General features: G+C 44.5%; 1 protein-coding gene across 1 annotated transcript in view; it reads right to left on the reverse strand.

Moving 5' to 3' along the window:
• The window catches only part of DNER (delta/notch like EGF repeat containing), a 318,800-nt gene that overhangs the window by 56,311 nt on the left and 237,324 nt on the right, over positions 1-25,165 (reverse strand). The window contains exon 8 of the mRNA XM_025930353.2: positions 10,876-11,100. Within this exon, the coding sequence (XP_025786138.2) occupies positions 10,876-11,100 (225 nt within the window). The remainder of the gene's footprint in view (positions 1-10,875; positions 11,101-25,165) is intronic.

Raw genomic sequence — 25,165 nt, forward strand, 5'->3', positions numbered from 1 at the left:
CCTATAAAGCCAATGGGAGCACTGTGACACCACGTAAGGAAGCCCCCAGTGACCCGGGACAGGACACACCACTCTGCAAAATCAGCAAGTGCTCTGAGTTGACAATGTGCTGGACTGAAAAACAGGTTATGTATCACTCTGCTGCAGGCAAACCTAAGGGCTCTGAATCTTCATTAAAACTGAAGCAATTCTGTAAAAGCACCCGGCATATGCAGCAACTTTCATCGTGTGCCCTTACGTTGAAAATTAATGACTGTGATAGAAAACTAATGGAAGAAATGCAGTGCATTGTCCGCAGCTTTGTGTACAAATTCAAATCAATAAAGAATTTAAAAGCACAGTGGGGGCGCCTGGGTGGCGCAGTCAGTTAAGCGTCCGACTTCAGCCAGGTCATGATCTCGCGGTCCGTGAGTTCGAGCCCCGCGTCGGGCTCTGGGCTGATGGCTCAGAGCCTGGAGCCTGTTTCCGATTCTGTGTCTCCCTCTCTCTCTGCCCCTCCCCCGTTCATGCTCTGTCTCTCTCTGTCCCAAAAATAAATAAACGTTGAAAAAATAAATAAATAAAAAATAAAAGCACAGTGAAGACTGAAAGACCAGAAGAAAGCGTAGGTTTTTGGTCTCCTTTCGGGTTGTGTATCTGGGACTCAGGACGCGGGCTGCCATCAGTCACTGTACATCTCCGACATCACCTACAACAGCACGTTGTCACAGGGTCACCAGCCCTGGGGATCTGAAGCCTAGCTGATCCTCCACTACTGAGAGGGACAACAGGCCAATGCCACCGAACCACTCCCGTGGGAAGGAGTGACACTGGAAGGTAGGACATCCGAGCTCTCTCGAGGCAAAGAACTAAAAACCAAAGCCAAATATGAAGAGGAAAGAACATTCCAGGGACATTACCAGAGCCGGGTGAAAAGAAACAGCATCCAAGGCCTCCGTGGCCTACAACAATCAATGCAACAGACTTTCAGATTCTGGTGGGAAGAGAAAAGGTGAAATTGCTCCTAGGCGCTGGAGAGTCCGGGAGTGAGAAGCACCAATCAAGAGAGGTCCCCTATGCTGAAGGGTGACACATTTGTCACATGGCATGTCTGCATTTCTCATCTGAGTCACAAGAGAGCAGTTTCTTTAAATAAGTGCAGCCAGCAGACAGCAGGTGAGATGCAGTCACAAGTTTCTGTCCCAAGGAGCCCTTGGCATTGTTTTCAAAACAGCTGAACCTTCAGGGTATCAAAAGCAGAAGGGGCCCAACTATCCACAAGCAGGTCACTTTTCTGAAAGCCAGAACTGCGCTTCTCTGTGCTAGAAAGTAAGGGACTAGTGGTCAAGAGCCACTCACTAGACCACAGCCAAGGACGCTTTCCAGGCCTTATCTCAGGAGCTGTCCTGGGACGAGCGGGGTCTGGAAACTTCTTCTTGTGACTGGCACAGATGTCGGTGACTGCCCAGGTTCACACACAACTTGGGGGACCACAAGTAGGCCTCTGCTGAGAGTCTACCTATCAGTCAAGAGCTTCAGTGCTTAGGTAAACCCAGTTAAATCTGTGGCTCTGTGACCCCTCCCACCTGTTGTTTACTCTCCCTGCCTCGATTTCCTCATCCTTGAATAAAAAAATAGGCATGCTATGACCTGGGGTTAAGTAAGAGAATATTTGTCAAGTGACGGGCGCAGAGTCTGGATGCAGGCGATTCTCACAGATGGGAGCTACTTAGGCAAAGCCGCCTGGATAAAGGGCGTTGCCTGGATCAGTATAGCTGAATCAACGCCCTGATGAATCCCAACTTTATGTGTTCTTTTGAGGTAGCTATTAAGACAACTACCGCTTAGAAAATCTGGTTAAAATATTTCACTGTTCAGTCCTTAGGTACCAGTGGTGAGTCAAAGCCACAGACTTTGACCCCATTTCCTGGGGTCTGGATCCCACTTGCCCAGATTCAACCCCAGCTTCATCCTTAACTAGCTCTGTCATCTTGGGCCCAGAAATGACAACCACCATGGTCCCACTACTTAAGTACTATGGGATCCAAGTGACCATTCCACTTAAAGAGCTCCGCCCAGCACCGGACACTTAAATGTTTATCAGCACAGCCACCGAGAGCCAAGGCCGCAAGCAATCACTGAATCCTGTAAGTGGACCTGTATCCACTATGGCCATGAAGACGGATCCCACGTCTACTCCAACTCTAGCCTTGAACTTCATATGAAAAGAATCCCAGCACAGATTTAATAATTCCTCACCAATCTTCCCCGGAAAAAGGCATAGCTGACATTTTCATGGCTGCTTCATTGTTTTATAGATTTCAAAGTGCACGATCATATGCATCATGAGCTTTGTGGCTTATCCCCATTTTGTCGAAGAGGAAACTAAGGCCAACAGAGACCGACTGCACAACTGTTCAGTGACAAAGCTGGGGCTTGAATTCGGCTCTGCTCAACTCTTAGCCAGGCCCCTTCCCATCACAGCTGGTAAGAGAGGCAAGGATGCCGACTTTCAGTTCTACCTTTCAGATGCCCAGACTCTCAGCAAGCCCCAAAATAGTAGCAATCGGATCAGAGTAACTCCCAACCACAAAATAAAATAACAGTCAGTGGCTTAGTTACGGAATAGTTTCAAGTACATCCCCATCTGACCCCGATGGCCATGAACTTTATGAGAAGTTCCTGAAATTACATGCTGGCACTGCTTCAAAGAGAGCCATCCTCGGAAAGGCACTGCTTAGTGACCAAGCTGTTACCAGCTGCCATTTCTAACCTGCGTTCCAGGTCAGATGATGTAAAACACTGTCTGCTGTCCTCCCAGACTATTCTAAAACCTACTGCCAGTAGGTAAATCTCATTCTTTTTCGACAATAGTTCAGCCACGAATGAGCTCTCAGCTATTTGAATTTTAAGCGGAGCAGTGGGAGCAGAAGGAACAGAAATCCACCATAATTAAAGGCCAGCTCATCAACGCTTTCCTACATATGGATTAGCCATGTAAAGCGAGGTTAAAAAGCAGCCTTGTGAATAGATTTTTAACGTCAAAAATCTCATAAAAATTCCATATGCTCCACCAGTGAAGTGCCCTTTACTCATTACTAGTGTCCTTTTCTCTCCTTCTATTGATCCCTCAGGGCACTGGCCTAAAGAAGGCAAATAGCACTAATTCTCCCTGAATGCCCCCCAAATTAAAATCAAAACAAAATGGAGACGAAGAATGGCCGTGGCCACAGCTGTGGACGCCACTGGGGCAGGCTCCTCAGCCTCCTGTGGTGTGGGCAAGTCGGACTCAGTTTCTCCCTGGGCCCACAGTGGCCTCGTTCCTCACACCCTGGGCAGTGCCCTCTCCTCCCACCCCCACTAATGTCCCCAGGTGAGCTGCTCACCCGGTGTCCCTCCCAGCTCAGTGATGCCTCCGCCAGCCTCTGCTGCCGATGCTTCAGCCCCCTCCCTGCAAATTCTCCCACAACCCCCCGACTGCCCCCTTCCCCCACCCCCAACAGTTGGAGTAGTTGTCTTGACTTTCTCTAGCGCCGATACCCCCAGAGCCCATCCTCGTTCCTCTCGTTTCAGTCTCTTCACCCAGTCCCAGGCTTAGGTAACAACTCCCTAATAGCACATCCACCTTTGTTGGCCTGTGTACCAAAGCAGGCTCCTTCTGCACATCTCCCTATTACTCTGAGTTTCCCAAGTTAAAGCCAGAGAGGTACCTTCGACTCCATTCAGAACATTGTTCCCTGCATTCGGCGGATATCCGAACTCTGATGAGTCAACCTGTCGACTAGATTTTAGGTCCAATCTTTCCTTCCCACAGCCACAAGTTTAAGTCCTCATTTCCACCTGCCTAAGCTTCCTGACTCACCTGCTGTCTTACCAGCCCTTCTGGACTGTAATTCTATCTGTAATATCGAATTCTACCAGAATAATCTTTCTTCCCCATTCTTCCTAGAACTATCCATTCTTCCCAGAGATCTCCCTATTCTATCAGAATAATCTTTCTAAAACGCAGGTCAGTTCGCATACAATGCAAAATGTCTGCAAGTCTTCACGTTCCAAAGTCAGCGTCTAGATTCTCCGTGTGCCCCAGTGAGCACTTCAGCCTCACCACTCATTACTGTCCCTAGTGCATCTTATTCTGCAGCCAAGTGCATCTCCTGTTCTCTGAACTTCCCCTCTCCTCCCCGTCCCACACCCCCCCCCAGGACCTGTGTTCCATAGTGTCCTTCCCCCCATGTATAAATCCACAATATCTTTCTGTCCAGGAAGCTCTGACTGAGCTGTTGTTAATACAAAACTTTGATCGACTGAACCTTTGATATTTTGAACATTTCAGTCAATTAAGCACTGTCAGTGCTCTTCAACTAAAGGCTACCAAAGATACACCTGTAGCTGAACAAGCTGGGTCTATCATTCATTGCGGCAAGGTAGAACGCACATCAGGGGAACCATGAGGTGTCTCAATAAAAGGGGGTTAGGTGCTACTTACAGGATCTGAACTCTAGTTGGACGATTTGGGGGGGATTCACTCTAGAGTGGGTGCTGTCACAAAGCAGGAGCAGTTCTATGTTTGAGTATCTCAATGAATCTTATCTATGTCAAGGGCAAGCTAGGTCAAGGCTAAAGCTGTAATTAATAAAGAAATGGCTGGCCTCAATTTATCCGTGAAAGAAGAGGAGTTGTGGTATTTTGTGGATTGCATGGTGACTTTGGTTTTGTCCGTACTCAGAATTATGAGATGGTCTGGTCTGTCTCACTTTATCATGGCCTGTTAGTGACCACGTCTGACGTCAGTTTCCATGGGACCATTTATGGGCCTGTGTCCAACAGGAGACACAATGGCCCAGCTGTGAGCACAGCACTCAGCCAGCTCCTAACACCTCGAAGGCCTACCTGTAATTGCCCGACAAGCTCCCAGATGTCAGTGGGACATCTTCTCTTCTTACTGCCACCACGATGTCAACGTAGAGAATTAAATTTTTTCCTTAGGAAGAGTACAGATTATGCAGCATTACTACAGCTCTTAGCTAGGTAGACACGATCCTAGTTGGTATGCCAGCGTTGAGGGCAGATATCACATTTTGAGATATAACAAAGGAAGGGCACAGTACTGGCCCACTGGGTTGGGATGTGGGGAAAGGAGATACCTTAAGGTATACAGTCAATAATTCTCAGGAATCTGTGATATGTAGATCAGGAATCCCCTGGAGCTTCTTAAACACAAGAATTGTCTTCATCTTAGTGAACCTAATAAATAAAGCTTTCTGGTTCATAAAAAGATGAAAGGTGTCCACTGCACTTATCCAAGAATCTAAATGCAATTACACACTCATTAGCGAGCTAAATGTCTTCATATCTTGTAGGTGTGCTTCTTTTTTTCTTTATTGCTATTGAGCTGCTATTAAAATCCTAGGCGCTAAGTCTTATCTTAGACTGTGTTTCCGGAAGACACCATCAGAGTGCTGATACTGACAAGTGTGACTTTAGAGGGAGCAGCACCAGCTGTCTTTCGGGCCACAGAGACCAGAGATGCAGCCCACACGTGAGGCATCTGCAGAAAGTAGGAAAAGCAGCACCTGAAATTCCTACAATTTCCTTCAAAATTTTTTTATTTGGAAAAAAGTCTAAACGTTCTTTCTTTTACAGTCTGGATGATCTAAATGAGTTACCCACCCTCTGGTAGAGAAAAATCAGCAGGGACACATGATTGGCAAGTTGTCCCCGGTCTCATTTGTGACAGTCAATTAGCATCCGAGATAAAAACGGATACTTGAGGGGCGCCTGGGTGGCTCAGACGATTAGGCGTCCAACTTTGGCTCAGGTCATGATCTCACGGTTTGTGGGTTTGAGCCCCACGTCGGGCTCTGTGCTGACAGCTCAGAGCCTGGGGCCTGCTTTGGATCCTGTGTCTCCCTCTCTCTTTGCGCCTCCCCAGCTCGTGCTCTGTGTCTCTCTCTTAAAAATAAATAAACGTTAAAACGTTTTTTAAAAAAAACTGGCTTTTTCCATGTAAAAATCCTCTGATGCCTTATATTTTAAATTCCTTAAATAGTAACTTAAGGCACACTCTGTAATGGCACGGTTAATTCAGTTCAACTAACAAGGTCAGAGTAATAACACAATTTCATGAGACAGGGGCAAGACTGATGAATTCGGGCAAACCATCTCCAACCAGGGATTCCTTCCAGTGTTGGTCATCATCCAAATGGCATCTCCAGATGCCACCATGGCACTGAGAACACATGAGACCCCACGGCTCCCACCTGCAAGGACAATAGCATGCCCCCCGACAAGTTCCTCCCACCGTGGCACCTGCTACAGTGTTTGCAGGGCTCCACGCTCTCACCTTCTCCAGTCTTCGGGAGATTTCAATTTGCAATTTTTTTAGAGCACGTGTGGCCTATCACTTAACATTGTCACCGCAAGATAATATTTCAGTGATTACTCAGCGCTGACATTTTATTATTTAATATTAAAATCCCATCAGAAATCCCTAGCCTGATAAGCTAAAAATGAGGTTTGAAAACAAAGCACCTGGCAAGTCTGATTTGCAGTCACCCAAAAGGCATTTTGTCAGATGGGAACTAATTATCAACCTGACATGATTTCAATCTGCTGTCATTTTATGAAATGGGATCGGTTTGCTCTCTATAAAGATGATCAGGATTGCCGCTTTTCAGCTAGACACCCAATTTCACCTATTCTCACGAGATTCTTCTATTATGCAAACTAGTGGTAAAGCAATTACATGCTCCAAAAGATTAAGACTAAAAATTTCACATTCAGAGAATTGTCATTTTCACCTCTTAAAATGTAAATTCTTGCCAGATGTTAAGATGCCTTTTTTATTTCACACAATGTCACCTAATGATCTGAGGAAGCAAACCCTCTGAAAGCAGTTTTATCTCCCAAGTCCGATGAGAGAACACTCTGACAGAACTCCAAGGCTCTACCCCGGGGACACCGCCTAATAACTGAAGGAACCGTGGAAGGCAATACATGCTTCTTCGTTCAGTGGCTAGACATCCACTATTACCAAGCTAAATGCTCCAGCTGGCCGGGAAGGAAGTGTGAGTAGAAAGCAGGAGGAGAAAGTGGTATTTAAACAGGAGACACTTTACCCTTCCGCGGCTTAAGAGGAAATGCTGGAATGTCCATGGATGGAAAGAAAGGGGAAGAGCTCTTAGCTACTCCATGCCAGGAAATGTGTCGCATGCCTCTCATTTAATGCCCTCACACACACAGCAGACCACAGTCAGCAACTTGTCCCCACCTAGGCTGTGACAACAAGTGCAGTTGAGATGATGAGCATCTAAGATGCTATTCATAAAAACAAAAACTGTGGCCCAGAGATGTCCTGTCAGTTTCCTGTGGTGAGAGTCAATGGGAGGGGATCTCACAGACAGGTTCTCACTTCCCAGTGTGGAAAGAGAAAAGACCAGGAAATCTATTTTCTGTTTAGGACCCATGTAAGCCCCCTCTTACATGCTGATAAACTCTACCCCATAGTATTAAACAACATTTTAATACTATCAAGCCACACAAAGTAGCATTTATCATTAAGTAACTACATTCCATTTAAAGTGTGACAAATAAGCCAACTAGGAGAGCCTGGGTGGCTCAGTAGATTGAGCATCCAACTCTTGATTTTTGGCTCAGGTCATGATCCCAGGGTCATGGGATCAAGCCCTGTGTCAGGCTCCATGCTGAGCATGGAAACTGCTTAAGATTCTCTCTCTCTCTCTCTCTCTCTCTCTCATTCTCTCTCTCTCATTCTCTCTCTCTCTGTCTCCTTCTGCCCCTCTACCCTGCACTCTCTCTCTCTCTAACAATAAACAAATGAATAAATAAACAAACAAACAAACATAAAAGTAAGCCAACTAAGTAGAAAATTTTAACATGATTAAGAAAGGAAGTCTGAGGAGAAGAGGAGGGGAAAACAAGGCTGGTTTCTGGGTTGGTAATGTTTGATTTTTCCTTCCCTGCAGGAAGCAGAACGCTCGGGAGACTGGGAATGAACTACTGAGGAAGATCCCGACGGAGAGATCCTGCTCCCTCTGGCTGGCGAGGGGAATCGCAGACTGTGTTCTGACCCGCTCAGGGCTGGGAGCGGCACACCCGTGAGTCACGGCATGAGTGACACTGTTCTTCCCGGCACAACAGGTGCTTGCTCTGTTTGCAAGGCCAGTGGTCTCGGAGCTCTGTACTCCCAGCAGGCAAGGGTACCACGGGGCTTCCTCCTCGGCATGGCCCATTCCACGGCACACACACACTGCCACGCATGTGGAAGAAAACTGGCCCTCCACTGGGAAAGCCATTCCCGTTTCCACCAGGGCTCTGACAGGACAGCACGGGTGTAAGCACAGAAAAGGCATCTCATGGCATCCACAGAAGTGGAGAACCTTCTTCACCTCGACGTTTAATGGGAAACCCAAAAATGTTACTGTGATAGTTAATTTCGCGTGTTAACTTGGCTAAGCCACAGCACCCAAATATTTTGTCCAACACAAAGTTGCTGTGAAGGTACTTTTTGGATGAGATTAGTATTTTAAAAAGCAGCAGACTTTGAGTCAAGTGATTACCCTCCAAGATGCCGGAGGGTCTCATCCAGTCGATGAGAACTGGATCATCGGATCATCAGAATTGGATCAATGGATCCAGCTGAAGGCCTAAATGCAAAGACTGATGTTTCTTGAGAAGGCTGTAACACAGACACCCTGCCTGAGTTTCCAGCCTGACAGCTTGCACTAAAGATTTAAAACCTGCCAGTTCTCACAATTACATGAGCCGATTTAAAGTCAGTCACTATCTCTCAATATTTCTCTTTTGTTCTCTCCAAATATGTACTGTTTTTCTCTCCGTTACCTATGTACATCATCATATATATATATATAATGTCATCGCATAAAATGTCAATCCCATGATTTCTTAGAAAACCAGAGAACTAGGGCAGCCTGTGTGGCTCAGTCGGTTAAGAGTCCGACTTGGGCTCAGGTCATGATCTCATGGCTCATGAGTTTGAGTCTTGCATCGGGCTCTGTGTTGACAGCTCAGAGCCTGGGCCTGCTTCATATTCTGTGTCTCCCTCTCTCTCTTTGCCCCTCCCCTGCTCACACTGGCGCGCGCTCTCTCTCTCTCTCTCTCTCTCAAATATAAATAAACATTAAAAAAAATGTTTTAGAAGAAAACCAGAGGACTAGAAGTTTACATGAGAAAGGTTTTTCAACCCCCCTCCATGCTTAGTTGCAATTCCTACTAATTCCTTGCATTGACTCATGAGTATGAGATGTGCCCCTAGCATGTTCTGGGCATGGAGCCACGGCCCCTGGGTTGGAATCTGCATTCAGTCCCCTTCTGGGTATGTGGCCACCGGGATATGACTGAAGCAAACAGGAGGCATTTAATAGATGTGGCTTGACGCCATCTACCTTGCAGGGAGGGCACTGAAAGGACCAGACATGTGAAACACCAAAAACCTAGGAAGATTCGTGCTCACTACATGGCGGTTTGGGGCTGCTACAAGGTTACTGATAAAATAACTTCCTCCTACCCCCAGTGGGGAGAGAGACACATGCAAAGACAATTAATATGTTTTAAAGACCAGACAACTGATATTGAAGGTGACTGTTGAACTTCATAATTTTTTTAAATGTTTATTGTTGAGACAGAAAGAGAGAGACAGAATACGAGCCAGGGAGGGGCAGAGAGAGAGGGAGACACAGAATCCAAAGCGGGCTCCAGGCTCTGAGCTGTCAGCACAGAGCCCGATGGGGGGCTCGAACTCACAGACCGAGAGATCATGACCTGAGCTGAAGGCAGGTGCTTAACCGACTGAGCCACCCAGGTGCCCCGACTGTTGGACTTCAGGGGGCGGAAAGCTGATTCAGCCCAGGGGAAGATGACGGGTGAAACGGGGTGACAGGGGCAGGCATCTGGGCGGAAGGCACGAGCAGAACCAGGACTCGAGCAAAACCGGGGAAGTGGCCGCCACGCTGACGGGCCAGGCGCCTGTGAGAGGAATCACGCTTCAAAGCCTTCTGTAGGGCTAGCTCATGCACGTGTGGAGACGCAGGCAGGAGACAAGGGACACAGAAGAGCTGCCCACGTGTGTTCTTTCCAGACCACACAGGTAGGTTGTGCGGATACACATTTTGACTGGTGACCCACTCTGACTTCGGAGTAGCAAAATGTACAATAATAAAAAAATCAGTCAAATGCAGAGGATCTTTGGAAAATAAATGATGGGATTTTCGCACATTTGCACAGGGCGTCACAGGTCCCATGACACATACTGTGCACAGAGGAAGAATTTAAATAGATGAGAAAATTCTAAATGGATTGCGTCCTGTTTTTTATGCCTATTAGGATGGAAAAGCACTCTCCATTAACCTAAGAACACAGTATTAAACGACACAGAATCCAGTAAAAGCTCTGGAGTGACCTCTAGTAAATCGTTCAAAAATAATTAAGCTGTTATGAGATTAAGCCTGTTTTTAATTTTCCTCATTTTGCTTACTTGGATTTTCTTACTTTTCCGCAATGACTGTGAACTGCTCACGAAGAGGGAGAGGGTGTTTTTTGGAGGGCACTGGTTGGGATGAGCACTGGGTGCTGTATCGAAGCCAGTGTGACAATAAATTATATTTAAAACATGAAAAAAATAAATAAAAACAATTAACTGAAAAAAAACACACAAAAAACAAAAAACAAAAAACAAAGAAAAAAACACGAGCCCTGCCAACCATAAGCCTAAAGAGAAAGTGTGTCATAAACGAGCGGTGTTCATTTACACGTACAAGCGAACGCACCCGACGAGCCAACGTCTGCTCGGATGCAAACGACGAGTTACAAGTCTGAGACTGGAGACAGAAAAGACCTGCGGTGCACGAGGGAACCCACCTGGGTCACAGAGGCATTTGTAGCTGGTGCCCACGCTGCGGCAGGTGCCGTGCGCGCAGGGGCTGAGAGCACAGAAGTCCACCAGCTGGGCGCACGTGGGCCCCGTGAAGCCCGCGCTGCAACTGCAGGTGAAGTGCACGCCGTCCGCGTGGCAGGTGCCGTTGTTCTGACACGGTGACGAGGCGCACGGGTCCACCTTTTCTTCGCAGGCCGATCCGAAGTACCCTGCCGGAAAACACAGACCCCGGGAAGGATTAAAAAAATAAAAATTAAACTGTGTTCACACAGAATTGCTAGGAGACCGGGTCCACACTTCTTCACTTTTCCCCCACTGTGAACTGATCAATGCATTTAATGGCTTCCGCATTCGGATCACCCAAGGACCCGGGTAAGGCAGGTTTTCTTAGCTTTGCAGAGGGTGGGTTAAAATATTAAGCTCGTGTTTCCAGTTTGTTGGAATGTAAGACACAGGACTACTTAGATGTACAGACATACGGGGACATGAAAGTATTTACAAGTAAACAGGTGTATATGTATGTGTGTGTCTGTAGAGTCTAGAAAGATGCCAAACATAAATTAATGATGATTACCTTCAGGAAAGTGGGATTGGGGTAAGTGGAGGGCTTTCTCTTATTTCATACACATTGCTGGGGGAAAGACATCCCTTGCTTTGCTTCAAAAAAGATGTAATTCTGAATTTAAAAAGTTAAACCCATATAAAAAAGTAAACAATGAAAAAAATCTCCCACCAATATCCCTCACACCCCATTCTTTTCTCTAGAAGCAGCCACGGTTAGCGGTTTCTTGAATATACACCTTTTTTCAAGCTGGTTACCATAATGGATAAGCTGTGTTGTATCCACAGAATGGGATATTACTCAGCAGTAAAAGGGAGCTAAGCTTCTACTCTTGCTACAGTGTGGCTGCACCTCAAAAAATGACACCAGCTAAGAGAAAGCAGTTAAAAAAACAACACACAGGGGCAAGGGGCACCTAGGCAGCTCAGTCAGTTGAGCTTCCGACTCTTGATTTTGGCTCAGATCATGATCTCACAGTTTGTGGGGATGAGCCGTGGCTTGGGCTTTGCATTGGCAGTGTGGAGCCTGCTTGGGATTCTGTCTCTCTGCCCCCACCCCCAGGCTTGCTCACACACTCTCTTTCTCTCAAAAATAAATAAATAAACATTAAAAAAACCCAACACATATTGTGTGACTCCACTTATAAGAAATGTCCAGAAAAAACAAACCTAGACAGTAAACAGATCGGTGCTTGCCTGGGGCTGGGTGGGAAGAGGGACTGACTTTGACCATGAGCAGTCTTTGGGGTTGATGTAAATGTTCCAATATTGCATTGCGGTGATACATTTACTAAAATGCATTGAGGTGTATACCTAAGATGAATGAAATTTATGATATCTAAATTGTACCTTAATAAAGCATTAAAATTTTTAAAAATATTAAACGTGCTAATTGTGGGGGCACCTGGGTGCTTTAGTCGTTGAGCGTCCAACTCTTGATTTCCACTTAGGTCATGATCTCACGGTTCGTGAGTTCAAGCCGAGTCATGCTCTGTGCTGACAGTGCGGAGCCAGCCTGGGATTCTCTCTCCCTCTCCCTTTGCTCCTTCCCTGCATACACACATGCCCTCCTTCTAAAATAAATAAACTTTTTTTTTTTGACGTTTATTTATTTTTGAGAGACAGAGCATGAGCAGGGGAGGGGCAGAGAGAGAGAGAGACACAGAATCCAAAGCAGGCTCCAGGCTCTGAGCTGTCAGCACAGAGCCCAATGCGGGGTTTGAACCCACGAACTGCTATATCATGACCTAAGCTGAAGTCGGATACTTAACCGACTGAGCTACCCAGGCACCCCAATTAATAAACTTTAAAATATATATAAATAAAATAAATGTGCTAATTATGTGGGTGATTTCTATTCTGTTTTCTGTATGTATGTTTCAGTATTTCTCAATTTAAAAAAATGTATGTACGTATATGTGGGTCTGTAGGTTTGTGTGTCCATGCAGAGACTTGACAATGCTTTAGTAAAACCTAGCCTTCCTCTACCAGTTTAAGAGCAGCTTGAAAATTAAATGAAGGTTGTTCAAATTTTAGAAACAAAAGTTAAATAATTTTACTAATAGTTTTTATTCCAATATTCTCTTCAACTTATCTTGTCTACATTTAAGTTTGTATTTCCCCATCTTCACGCAGAACTCCTAGCAATGCTGGCAATTTCTGTTGTTACCGTTAAAGACATGGTGAATATATTAAACAAACAAAAATAGCTCCCAGACTTAATTATCTGAAGCATCCCTCATAAATAGGCATAATCAACCTGGTAGTTTTCCAAACAGAATAGAAAATTTTTTTTTCAAAATCCAATACTATTCAACATTTTATAAAGTTCCCAGTAGTTTTTTTTTTTAATTTTAGAGATCATATTAAAAATGTACTACATCAGTTTTAATAACCCTTGAACTCCCCAAGGAGTCCCTTCATGGCCTAGAGTGGAATATAACTCCATCTTTCATGAGATGTGTTCCATTTTACTCCGACTGAAAAGGAGATACTTAATACGTATTGCCATAGGACAAACAGCGACCAAGGCAAGCCTGACCTCTCTAACCTGCTGCCTCCGCCAGAAAAGAGCTGAAATTATGTTCTTCATAAAGTTGTTGGGAGTTCTAAAAGGATATGTAGCAAAACTCCCAAAACCGCTCCTGATCTAATGCGGAATAAATGAATTCAATAAAAATGGTGATAATAACAACAGATGACATCCACTGGGGGCTCACGTGCACAGTTGGTGCTAAGCCTTTACGTGCATTATGTCATCTAAGCCCGCCCTAACTGTATGATAAAAGAACTCTTAGTAACCCTACTTAATGATGAGACATTAGAAACATGAAGTAGCCTGGGGAGGTCTCTGTAGCTAGTAGAGGGCAGAGCTGGGATTCAACGCCTGAGCTCTTACTGCACAGAAGATTTCTGTGCAGAAATCAGCAATGGGCCAATTAAGCCGTCGGGATCTAAAAACACAACCAAGACTCATGTTTTCTATCCTGTGTGTACCCTGATGGAGAAAGAAATAGGAGACTGATCGATCAAGTCACAATTTAAAAAAAGCAACAACACAAAGTTTAGAAAGGCAATCACGAGATTCAAGTCCATATACTCCATTACAGATATTTACATAATCCACATAGAATATCCCAAGTAGAAAGAAAGATAGTAAATACGCAAGGAGATGCGAAGGGTCGTGACTGGGGCGAGCCCATATCTCAATAAGGCCAAGAGGAGTGTGGGAAAGTCAACATAAATGAGGGCACTGGTCAGAGGCCAGAGCACAAACCGTCCTGTGTGCCTCAGTAACGAGGGCGCCTTTCATTCTGAAGCCATAGGACGTCATCTATTCACGTTTTGTTGATATCCCTAATTGCAAGCAATGTGGAGGGCGAATTAGTGGTGGTCAAGACCGGAGACAGGAAACCAGGTGTTTGCCGGCGTAATTGGGGTGAGAGGTTATGAGGAACAATTTGCAGCAATAGGGATGAAGAATGTGAGACCGACAATAAATGCTTTCACAAGCAACACCGTCAGTTCAGGCACCAATTAGATGGCGGGGAAAAGAAAGAGAAGAGAAACCAGGTAACAGGAGCCAAAAATTCAAACGTCAGCAGGGGTCAGGCAGGTAGTGTTGATGAAGGAAGTGGGGCTGTCGGAAGACAGACAGCAAGGAGCGGGAGGGACGGTGGCAAACTGCGGCACGCGTGCTCCTGGAGTGCATTCCAAAGTGGGTGGCTGTCACTCACCTGAGGCCAACCGTGCCATTTGGAAGGTGGATCCAGTTGCCAGATCTTCTGAATGTTCAAGAAATATCTGAAATCTTGATTCTTGTTTGAACCCCTCCTATTTTAAAATGTCGGTAAGTCGGGGGAGGGGGGCGCCTGGGTGGCTCAGTCAGTTAAGTACCCGACTTTGGCTCAGGTCATGATCTCCTGGCTTGTGGGCTCGAACCCTGTGACAGCTCAGAGCCTGGAGCCTGCTTCAGATTCTGTGTCTCCCTCTCTCTCTGCCCCTCTGCCACTCACACTCTGGAGCGCTCTCTCTCTCTCTCTCTCTCTCTCAAAAATAAATACACATTAAAATGCTGTTGGTAAGTCATTTCTCGGGCAAGTAAAACATGTCTGTGGGCCCCTGTATATGCGCCTTCTCTGTGTGACCTAACGTTAAGCACAGGCTTTGGAGCCAAAGGGAACTGGGGCTGAATACCATCTCTGCCCACTAGTAACTGTGGGACCGTGGGCAAGTCCTTAATCATCTTGACCTCATGTTTCTGTATTCATGGAATGGGGATGATAATGCCTACAACATATGGTTTTTATGAAGCTTAAATGAAGAACTCTGGAAAACATTTGGCACAGTGACTGGCAAATAATAAGCGTTCAGTAAGAAGCAGCTATAATTATAATGTGTTTCCAGACTGGGGCACAGTGTGGATGGTGTTGTTACCAACTGCAATGGTAAACAAGGAGGAGACTCCCAGTGCAGAGTGATGAAGTCAGCTTTGTGCGTGTTGAGCTGAGGCACTTTCCTGGTTGTTCAGGACTCACTTGACTACAGATCTAGTGCTCAGGGAAAGAGATATGATGCAGAGGACATGGAGTAGGGGTCAGATGCATACAGATGGGAACCAAATTCACAGGTGTGGATGCTAACACTTGAGGCCAGTGTCTGGAAGAGAGTCCTCACTAGAACCTGACCGTGCTGTCACCCTGATCTCCGATTTTCAGCCACCATTACTATAAGAAGTAAATGTCTATTGTTTAAGCCAACCGTCTATGGTATTGTCATAGAAGCCCAAGCTAAGACACCATTGCTTTGACCAGAAAATTCTCCATTTCCATCACCTAAGCAATTGTCATCCTCTTAATGACATGACATCCTTTGTAAATGACTCACATCTTCCCTAGCCACCTCTTAAAGGACCTTCCCACGAGAGAAAAAGACAAAGTTGCATAGCACAAGAGACGCAAAGCCAGGAAACCAAAGTTTGAATCTTCTTACTAGCTGTGTGACCTTGGGCAAAGTACTTAATCATTCTGTGCTTTAATTTTCTTACATAAGAAATAAGGATGACCCCTGCTGCGTAGGATTAAATAGGATGGCAGGTGGGGCTCAATAAATGTTGGATTCACCTTCCTTTAAGCAGTGGTTCTGGGGAAATTCCAAATTGCCTGTACACCCAGAGTCTGTGGTCAGGGCACGGGAGAGAGGCCGGCCTGTCAGCCGATCTCTGCAACATAACAGAACTTCACATGTGCATGAATCCTTCAGGGTGGAGTCCCTGGATATATCCAAGAGGGAGCGTTTTGGAATCGAGTGGTGTTCACATGCTGATCTCAAAACAAGTGTGCAGCTATTGGGTCGTCCAGTAAGGCTGACAAGTGGAGGTGGGGTCCTAGAGCAAACAGTTGAGGGAAGAGGTGAGAGGCAGGGCCACCTCCGGCAGCATTTCTGCACAGGCTCAAAAGGGCAATCTGCTGAAACAGTGTCTGTTAATGGAAAACACTTGTCCATACCAGGCACCGTTCCAAGTGTTTTAGCTAAAATAACTCATTTAACCCTAGTACGAATTCTATGAGCTAAGTACTATTATTTCCTTTTCAAATGGGTAAACAGAGGCACAGAAAGACCAAGTAACTTGCCAACATTACACAGCTAGTAAATGGCAGGGATGAGATTGGGCTTAGGCAGTCTGATTCCAAAATCCAAGCTTCTGACTGGTACTTGTTGCTGTAACGCTCGAGGTCTGGGGTGCAGCAGAAGGGCCGAGGATGTGAAAACACGTAATCCAGGATCTGTCAGAGCTCTGTCACTTGCTGGCTGGCAGAAAAGGGCCTGTTGTAGCAGAGGACGTGCAGCACAAAGGGCTTGCTGTCTCCGATATCTGTCTCCTCTGCTTTCACTGCAATTGTGCATCTGGTCACAAAGCTGCACAGAATAATGGCTACATCCACCTGCCTCTTCTGCAGCTAGACGTGAGCCTGCACCTACATTCTGGATAATGGGATATACATGGAAACCTCTTGAGGTTGCTTCTGAGAAACGTCCTTAGAAGAGAGTTGGCATGCAACTTCATCTTATCCCTTCATTCATTCTACTGTCTGGACCGTAGCTATGATGCCTGAGTTTTTTCCCACTTTGGTAGAAAAATAAGCCAGAGACAATAATGCTCAGCCAACCCCGGCAAGGGTAAATTCAAAGAAAACAAGCAAGTATATCATAGTCAAAGTACTGATCACCAAAAATTAGATTAAAAAAAAAATAGATTAAAAGTCTCCAGAAGAAAAGACAAAATACATACACTGAACAATGAAAAGAATTACAGATGACTTTTCATTAGGATCTATGGAGGCAAAAGACAATAAAATTATCTCATTAAGGTACTGAAAGAATAAACCTATCTCCAAGAATTCTATGTCCAGGGAAAATAACTTCAGATAATGGGAGTTAATTAAGACATTTTCTAGTAAACAACAGCTGAGAGAATCTGTTGCCAACATATCTACCTTACTATAAAAATATGAAAGAGTGTTATTAAAGCAGAATATAAATGATAACAGATAGAAACTCAAGTTTATAGGAAGAAATAAAGAGCACTGGAAATGGTACATTTGGGGCTAGCTAAGCTTTTTTTTTTCTTTATTTAAAAACAACTGGCTATTTAAAGCAAAATTAGCAACACTGAATTATGATGTTATAACCTACTTAGCAGGAAAATACAGAACAACAATAGAATAAAGAATGAGGAGGGAAGTTGATAGAATTATACTGTCATTAGCTACTTTAATGCCCAGAGCAACCACTAAACAAAAATAAGAAATTAAGGGGTGCCTGGGTGGCTCAGTCAGTTGAGCGTCTGACTTCAGCCCAGGTCATGATCTCATAGTTCATGGGTTCAAGCCCCCCATCAGGCTCTGTGCTGACAGCTCGGAGCCTGGAGCCTTCTTCGGATTCTGTGTCTCCCTCTCTCTCTGCCCGTCTCCCACTCGCATTCTGTGTCTCTGTCTCTCATAAATGAATAAATGTTATTAAAAATTTTTTTTTAAAAAAGAAAAAACAAAACAAAACCAAAGACAACAGCAAAAAACAAAGATATGGCTAAAAAAGTCTACTGAAGAGAAAAAAATAATTTCTAAATACTCAATTTTCCCAAAGAAAGAATAAAACCTAGAACATAGGAGATGAATAGAAAACAAATAGCAATAAGGTAAACTTGGATCCCACCCTATTGATCACTGCACTGAAAACAAATGACTAACAATGCAAAGATCGTCAGACTGACAAAAAAAGCAGGACCTAATTACATGTTCTCTAAGAGAGACTCATAAGGAGGGACATTCAACGTGAAAAAATGGACAATCCCTCAGGAAGATATAACAACCCTCGATGTGCAGACCTAATAAGAGAACTTTAGAATACATGAAAGAAAGAAAAAAAAAAAATTGCCAGAGGGAGAAACAGATCCCATCAGAGAAGGACTTCTTTCTTCCTACCTGATAGAAAAAACTGACAAAATGAGCTCGTGTCTACAATATTTCAAAACACTATGGACCATCTTGACCTCATGAATATTAATATAAAACTATACCCAAGCCAGATCGCAAATTCTTCACACATGCACATGAAACAAGTCAGTTACCTCAACAGATGTGTCAAAAATCATTTGACAAAAAATCAATGTCCATTCAATACTTGTAAAAGGGGGAAAAACTATCCGCAAACTAAAATCGAAGGTCATTTCCTCCATCTGACAGGGCATAAATGAAAACCTTCACATTTATTTTAATGTTTATTTTATTTTTGAGAGAGAGAGAGAGAGAGAGACAGAGTGTCGGCAGGGGAGGGGCAGAGAGAGAGGGAGACACAGAATCCGAAGCAGGCTCCAGGCTCCGAGCTGTCAACACAGAGCCCGATGCGGGGCTTGAACTCAGGAACCGTGGGATAGATACCTGAGTGGAAGTCGGATGCTGAACCGACTGAGACACCCAGGTGCTCCGAAAACCTTCACATTTAACAGTGAAATCATGAGCAATCTCCCCTAAGATAGAGAACAAACCAAAGGAAAATAATTTTTTTTGTACAAATTGACAAAGGTGGCTCTATACTTTGTATCGACATGCGAGGAACCTAGAAACCCCAAAACAATGCTGGAAAGAGGAAAAGAGACAAACTGGGAGGATTACTCTAGCTGACTTCGAAGCTTAGGATAAAGCTACAGTAATCAAACCACAATTATCTGGAGTGCCTATTGTTTGCCACAAAACCAAATTCTGATTCGTAAACCATGTCAGCGCAAATCAAATAACTCTTCTTTCAGGTCTTAGCTTCCTCATTTGTTAAAAATGGAGATGAGAGGACAGCTGTGTAAGCCAAATAGTTGTACTAACAGGAAAAGGAAGAGGAATCTTTTTATGAACAATAATCAATTTGTTGTATATTAATAATTAAGTGGTATCCACTAATATTATTATGATTAATAATCATTAGTGATAATAGCAAATATTGAGTTCTTATTATATACTAGACACTATGCTAAGCCATCGGTACCTATTATTTCGATTTATCACAACTACTGGCTCAATCAGAGTCTACTATTATCCACTTGGACAGAAGAAGGCTTAGAGACTAGATGTCAGGGAACTAGTCCAGGGACATCAATTAATAAGTGGGAAAAGCAAAATTCAAACTGAGGTCTGTATGACTCCACATCTGTGCTCTTGAGCCTCATGCTAGGAAGAGAATTTGTCTCAAAGCATTTGAAAAGTTGAAGGTGCTATGCTAGCAAAAGAAATTACAGCCAGAGTAAACCCATCAGTATCCGAAATTCTTTAATTTAAGATGGCTTTAGAAAATGGAAATCATGGGGCCCCTGGGGGGCTCCGTCGGTCAAGCGGCCGACTTCGGCTCAGGTCATGATCTCACGGTTCGTGGGTTTGAGCCCCGCGTCGGGCTCTGGGCTGACCGCTCAGAGCCTGGAGCCTGCTTCGGATTCTGGGTCTCCTTCTCTCTCTGCCCCTCCCCAGCTCACGCTCTGTCTCTCTCTCTCTCTCCTTCAAAAATACATTAAAAAAAAAAGAAAGGAAAATGGAAATCATGGGCCCCTGGGTGGCTCAGGTGGTTAAGCGTCCAACTCTTGATTCTGGCTCAGGTCATGATCTGACGGTTGTGAGATGGAACCCTGCGTTGGGCTCCTGCACAGCCTGTTTAAGATTCTCTCTCTTCCTCTCTCTGCCCCCTCCCCCACTTGTACTCTCTCTCTCTCTCTTCCTAAAAAAAATTAAAGAAAAAGAAAATGGAAATCACTTAGCACTTGTAAATTTTGAACTCTGTGCTTTTGAAATGTTCTGGGACTAACTGGTTCTCAGTATTGCCAATGCCACGTGAGGGATATTTTTTAAATATGGTTATTAAACTTGAGTTCTGAGGAATAAACATATCACATGTACTACCAACTTCTTACAAAACCAGAAGTCATCTTTAAAATCACCCAAATACCAGACTTGGAGCCAACATGCCAACCAACGCAGGCATGGCCTCCCAACTGGCCCATCAAGGCCAGATGTTGGCTGGTGTATGGGTCTTGTTATAATACATGTTACACACAGGTGAATATGTAAGTTCTTGAAATTTTGAATCAAATCTGGCTTGTAAACAGGATACTGACTACAGAAAGCTTGAATGTTACCTGAACTGTAGTCTCAAAAACTGAACTGTAGTCCAGGTAAAGAAACAATGGATATTCAATTTCTAGATCTACAAATGAGTTCCTATGTAAGTGATCCCAAAACAGATATAGTGTTTTAGGGGTCTGATTTCCTTATGTAAAAATACAGAAGTCTGTGACTCAAAGCTAAGACAAAGATTACTAGAAAGGGCACTTCTGCGTGAATTTACAGAGCACAATGCCGTTCTGTGAGCGCTGACAGAAAGGTATCTTACACCACAAGGTAGAAAAGACCCATCTTCAGCTGAGACTCCAGCCAGTACAGACATCAGCTTTCCAAGAAACATTCCAAAAATGAGCCAAGATTTTCATTCCCCCGTTTTCTCCTCTGCCTCTCCCTTCCCCTCCACCCCCTCGGTCTCTCCACATAGACACACACTACATACAAAGAATTCCAAACTCCACATTCAATCCTAGGAACCTCTCAGCTTTCGCCTGTTCCTGCAAAATGCTATAACTCTAAAAGCAATTATTTTAGATAGCCTGTGGTAAAGTTTCACTTCCTATCAACATAACTCTTTTAGAGCTTTGACAAGTCAATCTATCAATAATGATCTCTTAAGGTAAATGTTTCTTGAAAATTCCACTCGCAGAATATGCAAACCAAATCGGTCACGATGGCAAAGGCTACAGAGCTGGAAAACAAACTTTAACATTCTTGGATTCAACCCCTTTCACGGGCACATTGAGACTCTGCAACATGGAGGACAAAGGGAATACTGCTTTGTGCAATATGGTAATAAAAATAATAATAGTAATGTTTCTGAAATGACTAAAAGATTAATAAATGAACCACATTGGAGAAATAACATGGGGTCCCAACTGGAACCTAATGAGCAAATATACTTGGATCTACAATCCTACTTGAAGGGTAGAAAAAGAAAAGTTATTTAATAATGTTAATCGACAGGTGCAGAGAGGATAATGAAGACAGTGATATTCCTTGTTTGCGATGGTCTCTTTCTAGTCATACAAACTTCATACGATAGACATGAGAAAACCTTGGAAAGAAAACACAATAGCCCCAGGGAAAAACTCAAACACACGGAAGCAATGGCAGCAGTCGAGAGATGGAGAACAACTCACAGCAACACGGGGAAAGTTTAGAAAAGGGTGAAAGATGAGAGGATTAAAATGGAAAACAAACAAGACACGACTATGCAAAAAAAAAATCTAAGGAAAGAGGGGTTACTGCAACACTGTGATTTAGCTAGTTGACTGTTGCTTCAAATTCTGGATCTGAACCAGTATTTATATGAATATGCCTGCTGAGCATTTGTTACATGTGAATAAAGAAATCCACACCCTTGATATACACACATTATGGAAATCAGATATTTGAAACCAAAGGAAACATTCCGGGACCATTTCAAGCTGCTAGACCATGAAGTCACTTGATCTAGAAAGCTATGGAGATGTCAGAAGTTTGCAGTATTAATAAGGGGGAAACAGATTACACGATACTGGCATTCTTGCTGATGCTGTCACTTAAATATTAACTCGTGATTTCACTGTCTTGGCAAATGGTCCACGTACCTGGTTGCTTCCTGTCCCCCAACCCCATGTCTAACAAATCAGTGGATATTAATAGATTCTACCTTCAAAATGCTTCCTGAACGCAAACACTGCTTCATTTCTGCTGCCACCGCTCCAGTCAAAGCCACAATTATTTCCTCATCTTTACAACAGTTTCCTTGGATGAGATTCCCAAGTCAATTTTACCCCTACAAACAGTAAGAATATTTGCTCACAATTAAATATTATCAGTGCTTCCGATTGCTCTTAGAATCAAATTTGTACAGCCCGGCTGGGGTAACACTATGGCATGAACACTGTGCCCCCGCCTTCTCTAGGAGCTGGCCCCACCGGCCTGGCCTCCATTCAGCGCCCAGAAACGACAAGCCATTCCCCACCTAGAGGCTGGCCACATGGCACTTCTACTCCCTGGAAGTTGCCACTCCCACCTGCTTACACTTGACCTTTTCGTTCCTGGCTTTCATGTTAGACAGGCGGGTCTGCCCTGACCACCCCATTCTGGGGACGTATCCTTTTCTTACTCTGGATCACAGAACCCCGATCACTGCCTTCGTAGCACTTTGCCAAATTTGTGATGACACAGTTGTGTTGGTTTACTTGTCTATCATCAGTCCCCCACCCCCAACAAGAACATACGCTTCCTGGAGAAGGAGCCACATTCGTTCCTCAGCCTTGAGCCCCAGCACCTGGCATAGTGGCCACTCAGTAAATAATCACAGAATGAAGGAACAGATGAATGAAGAGATGAGTGACAGAGGACATATTCTAACAGATCTGTTACAAGGCACTATGAAAAGGGTAAATGTTAGTCATTAGCGGTGTTGATTACAGATACACGAATGAGCAATCACTGAATCACGATGAAGGGATGAAACTTAGCTCATCTCGGTGCCTCGATGAGCAGCAAAGGGAAGCAAGGAGAAGGAAGTATCTCGACTCTCAAAGAGCTTATTCTTCAAAGAAGAGACCAGGAGGACACATCTAGAATGATGAACAGACAACCTGAGGCTGTTTCTTCTTTCTCCAAACACTTATGGAATGGTTCAGCCTGGTGTGAGGTTGGAGGGACCAGCCCAGGCCGTCTGCCCGGGATGAGCGTGTGGTACGGGCTCTAAGCGCGTCAGTGATTCAAAAGAAGGACGGATTGTGACAGGGGTGGGCGGGCCAGCAAAACCTCACGGGAGAGCTGGGTGTTGCACTGGGCCCAGAGAAAGCCCGAGATTTGGCTGGGCAGACAAGGAAGACGAATGATATTAGAATGAGAGAGGAGGTGTTGGCCAATGTTTATGGAAAACATTAATTGAGACCACACTTGTTCTGGTCCTAGGAGAGCAGACAGGCGAGATAAAGAGAAAAGGGAGAACATCTAGGAAAAGCAATTACAAACCCCTACGATGTAACAGACCCAAGATGATTGCATTTACCATATCACTTTTAATTCGTAAGAGAATCCATCTGAGAGGCTAAAAATCACCTTAAGGACTTTTTCTTTAGCAGGACAAAAAGACAAATTTAGATCTAAGAGAGAGGAAAATGAAAAATAACTAGGAAATGGTCAGAGGAGTGTTAAATCAACTTTTCCCCAGTTTAGACTAAATAGATAAGAGACCAAAGAGATAAAACTCAGGGCAGATGGGTTACATGAGCAAAAATAATTGGCTATTAATAATGGAAATTTAGGGGGTTAGTTAGAAAGTTTTGCGGTTTTCTTTGGGCACTTACTTACCTAACCTCCAGTAACAGAGACCAGCCACGTACCAGGCACTGCTTCAGACCTTAGATTTCAGTGAGGAAAGCAGACAATAGAGAAGTAAAGAGATATCCTTAACTAGCGCCACATGCTACTGAGGCAGGTAAGAGGTAGAGAATACTGGGGCTGTCTTAAATACGGTGGTGAGGGAGATCTCAATGGCCTGAGGGACTGATCCATAGTCAAGTCCGGAGCAAGGTTTCCAGCAAAAACAGCATCAGGTGCAAATGCCCCAAATAGCCTTGTGTTCTGAGGTGAATGGCGCCCCCTGGAGGACAATCCCCAAGCCCCTGCTGTGTTTGAAGAACAGCGGGAGGCAGATGACGCTCGAAAGAAGTGGGAAAAGCAGGGAATAGTAAGAAATGAGGTCCAAGAGGTTGCCAGGGATGTGTTGGCCCTACACCACACTTTGGGTGAGAAATTACCCGAGATCTGAGAGGCAGGGAGTGAAAACGTGGGATCTACATTTTAGAAGGGTCACTTTGCCTACTGTGTGGAGATCAGACTGTAGAGGACAAGAGTAAACCAGAAAGAAAACTCCAGAAGCTACTGTAGGAGACCAGAGAGGAGCCTGGAAACCCCCAAGAGGCTGGGAATCCTGCACAAACCGTATAGCCATTCTCTCTGACGTGAACAACAACAAGAAATTTGCCCTGAAAGCTAGCCACAGGATTGCCTTCCGCATACGTGAAAAACGTTTCCACTCTTTGTAGAAATTGAGACTGGAGAAAAACGAAAGACAAAAAAAGATAGAAACTAAGAAATGGGACATGGGAGGGAGACACAGGTGCTGAATACCCACCTACCGCGTACTACCCAACAGCTCCAGGAGATGGGTGTTACCCTTTACACATAAGGACACTGAAGCCCGGAGGGTTAAGTAATTTTGTCCAAAGCCATCTGGAAATGGACAGAAGTGAAATTCCACACAAATATGCCCTTCTCGAATGACGTGGATTTTGAGCCTTAGTTCCTTCATCTGCTTAAACAAAAATGACACTCATTTTCATGAATTCCATACATGCTGATACGTGACAATACGTGGCATAGCACAGTTTCCACTTGCACACAGAGAACACCGAGGCAGTGAACGCCCGAGAGAACTCTGTGTCCTTCAGCCACAGAGGTTCTCAGCCCTGGTTGCAGGCTAGAACCACTGGAGAGCTTTGAAAATGATGCCTGGTTCCCACCTCGGGGACACTGACTTAACTGG

Source organism: Puma concolor, chromosome C1 (assembly GCF_028749965.1).
Source record: "Puma concolor isolate L17-30 chromosome C1, mPumCon1.1.hap2, whole genome shotgun sequence".
Taxonomy (NCBI): Eukaryota; Metazoa; Chordata; class Mammalia; order Carnivora; family Felidae; genus Puma; species Puma concolor.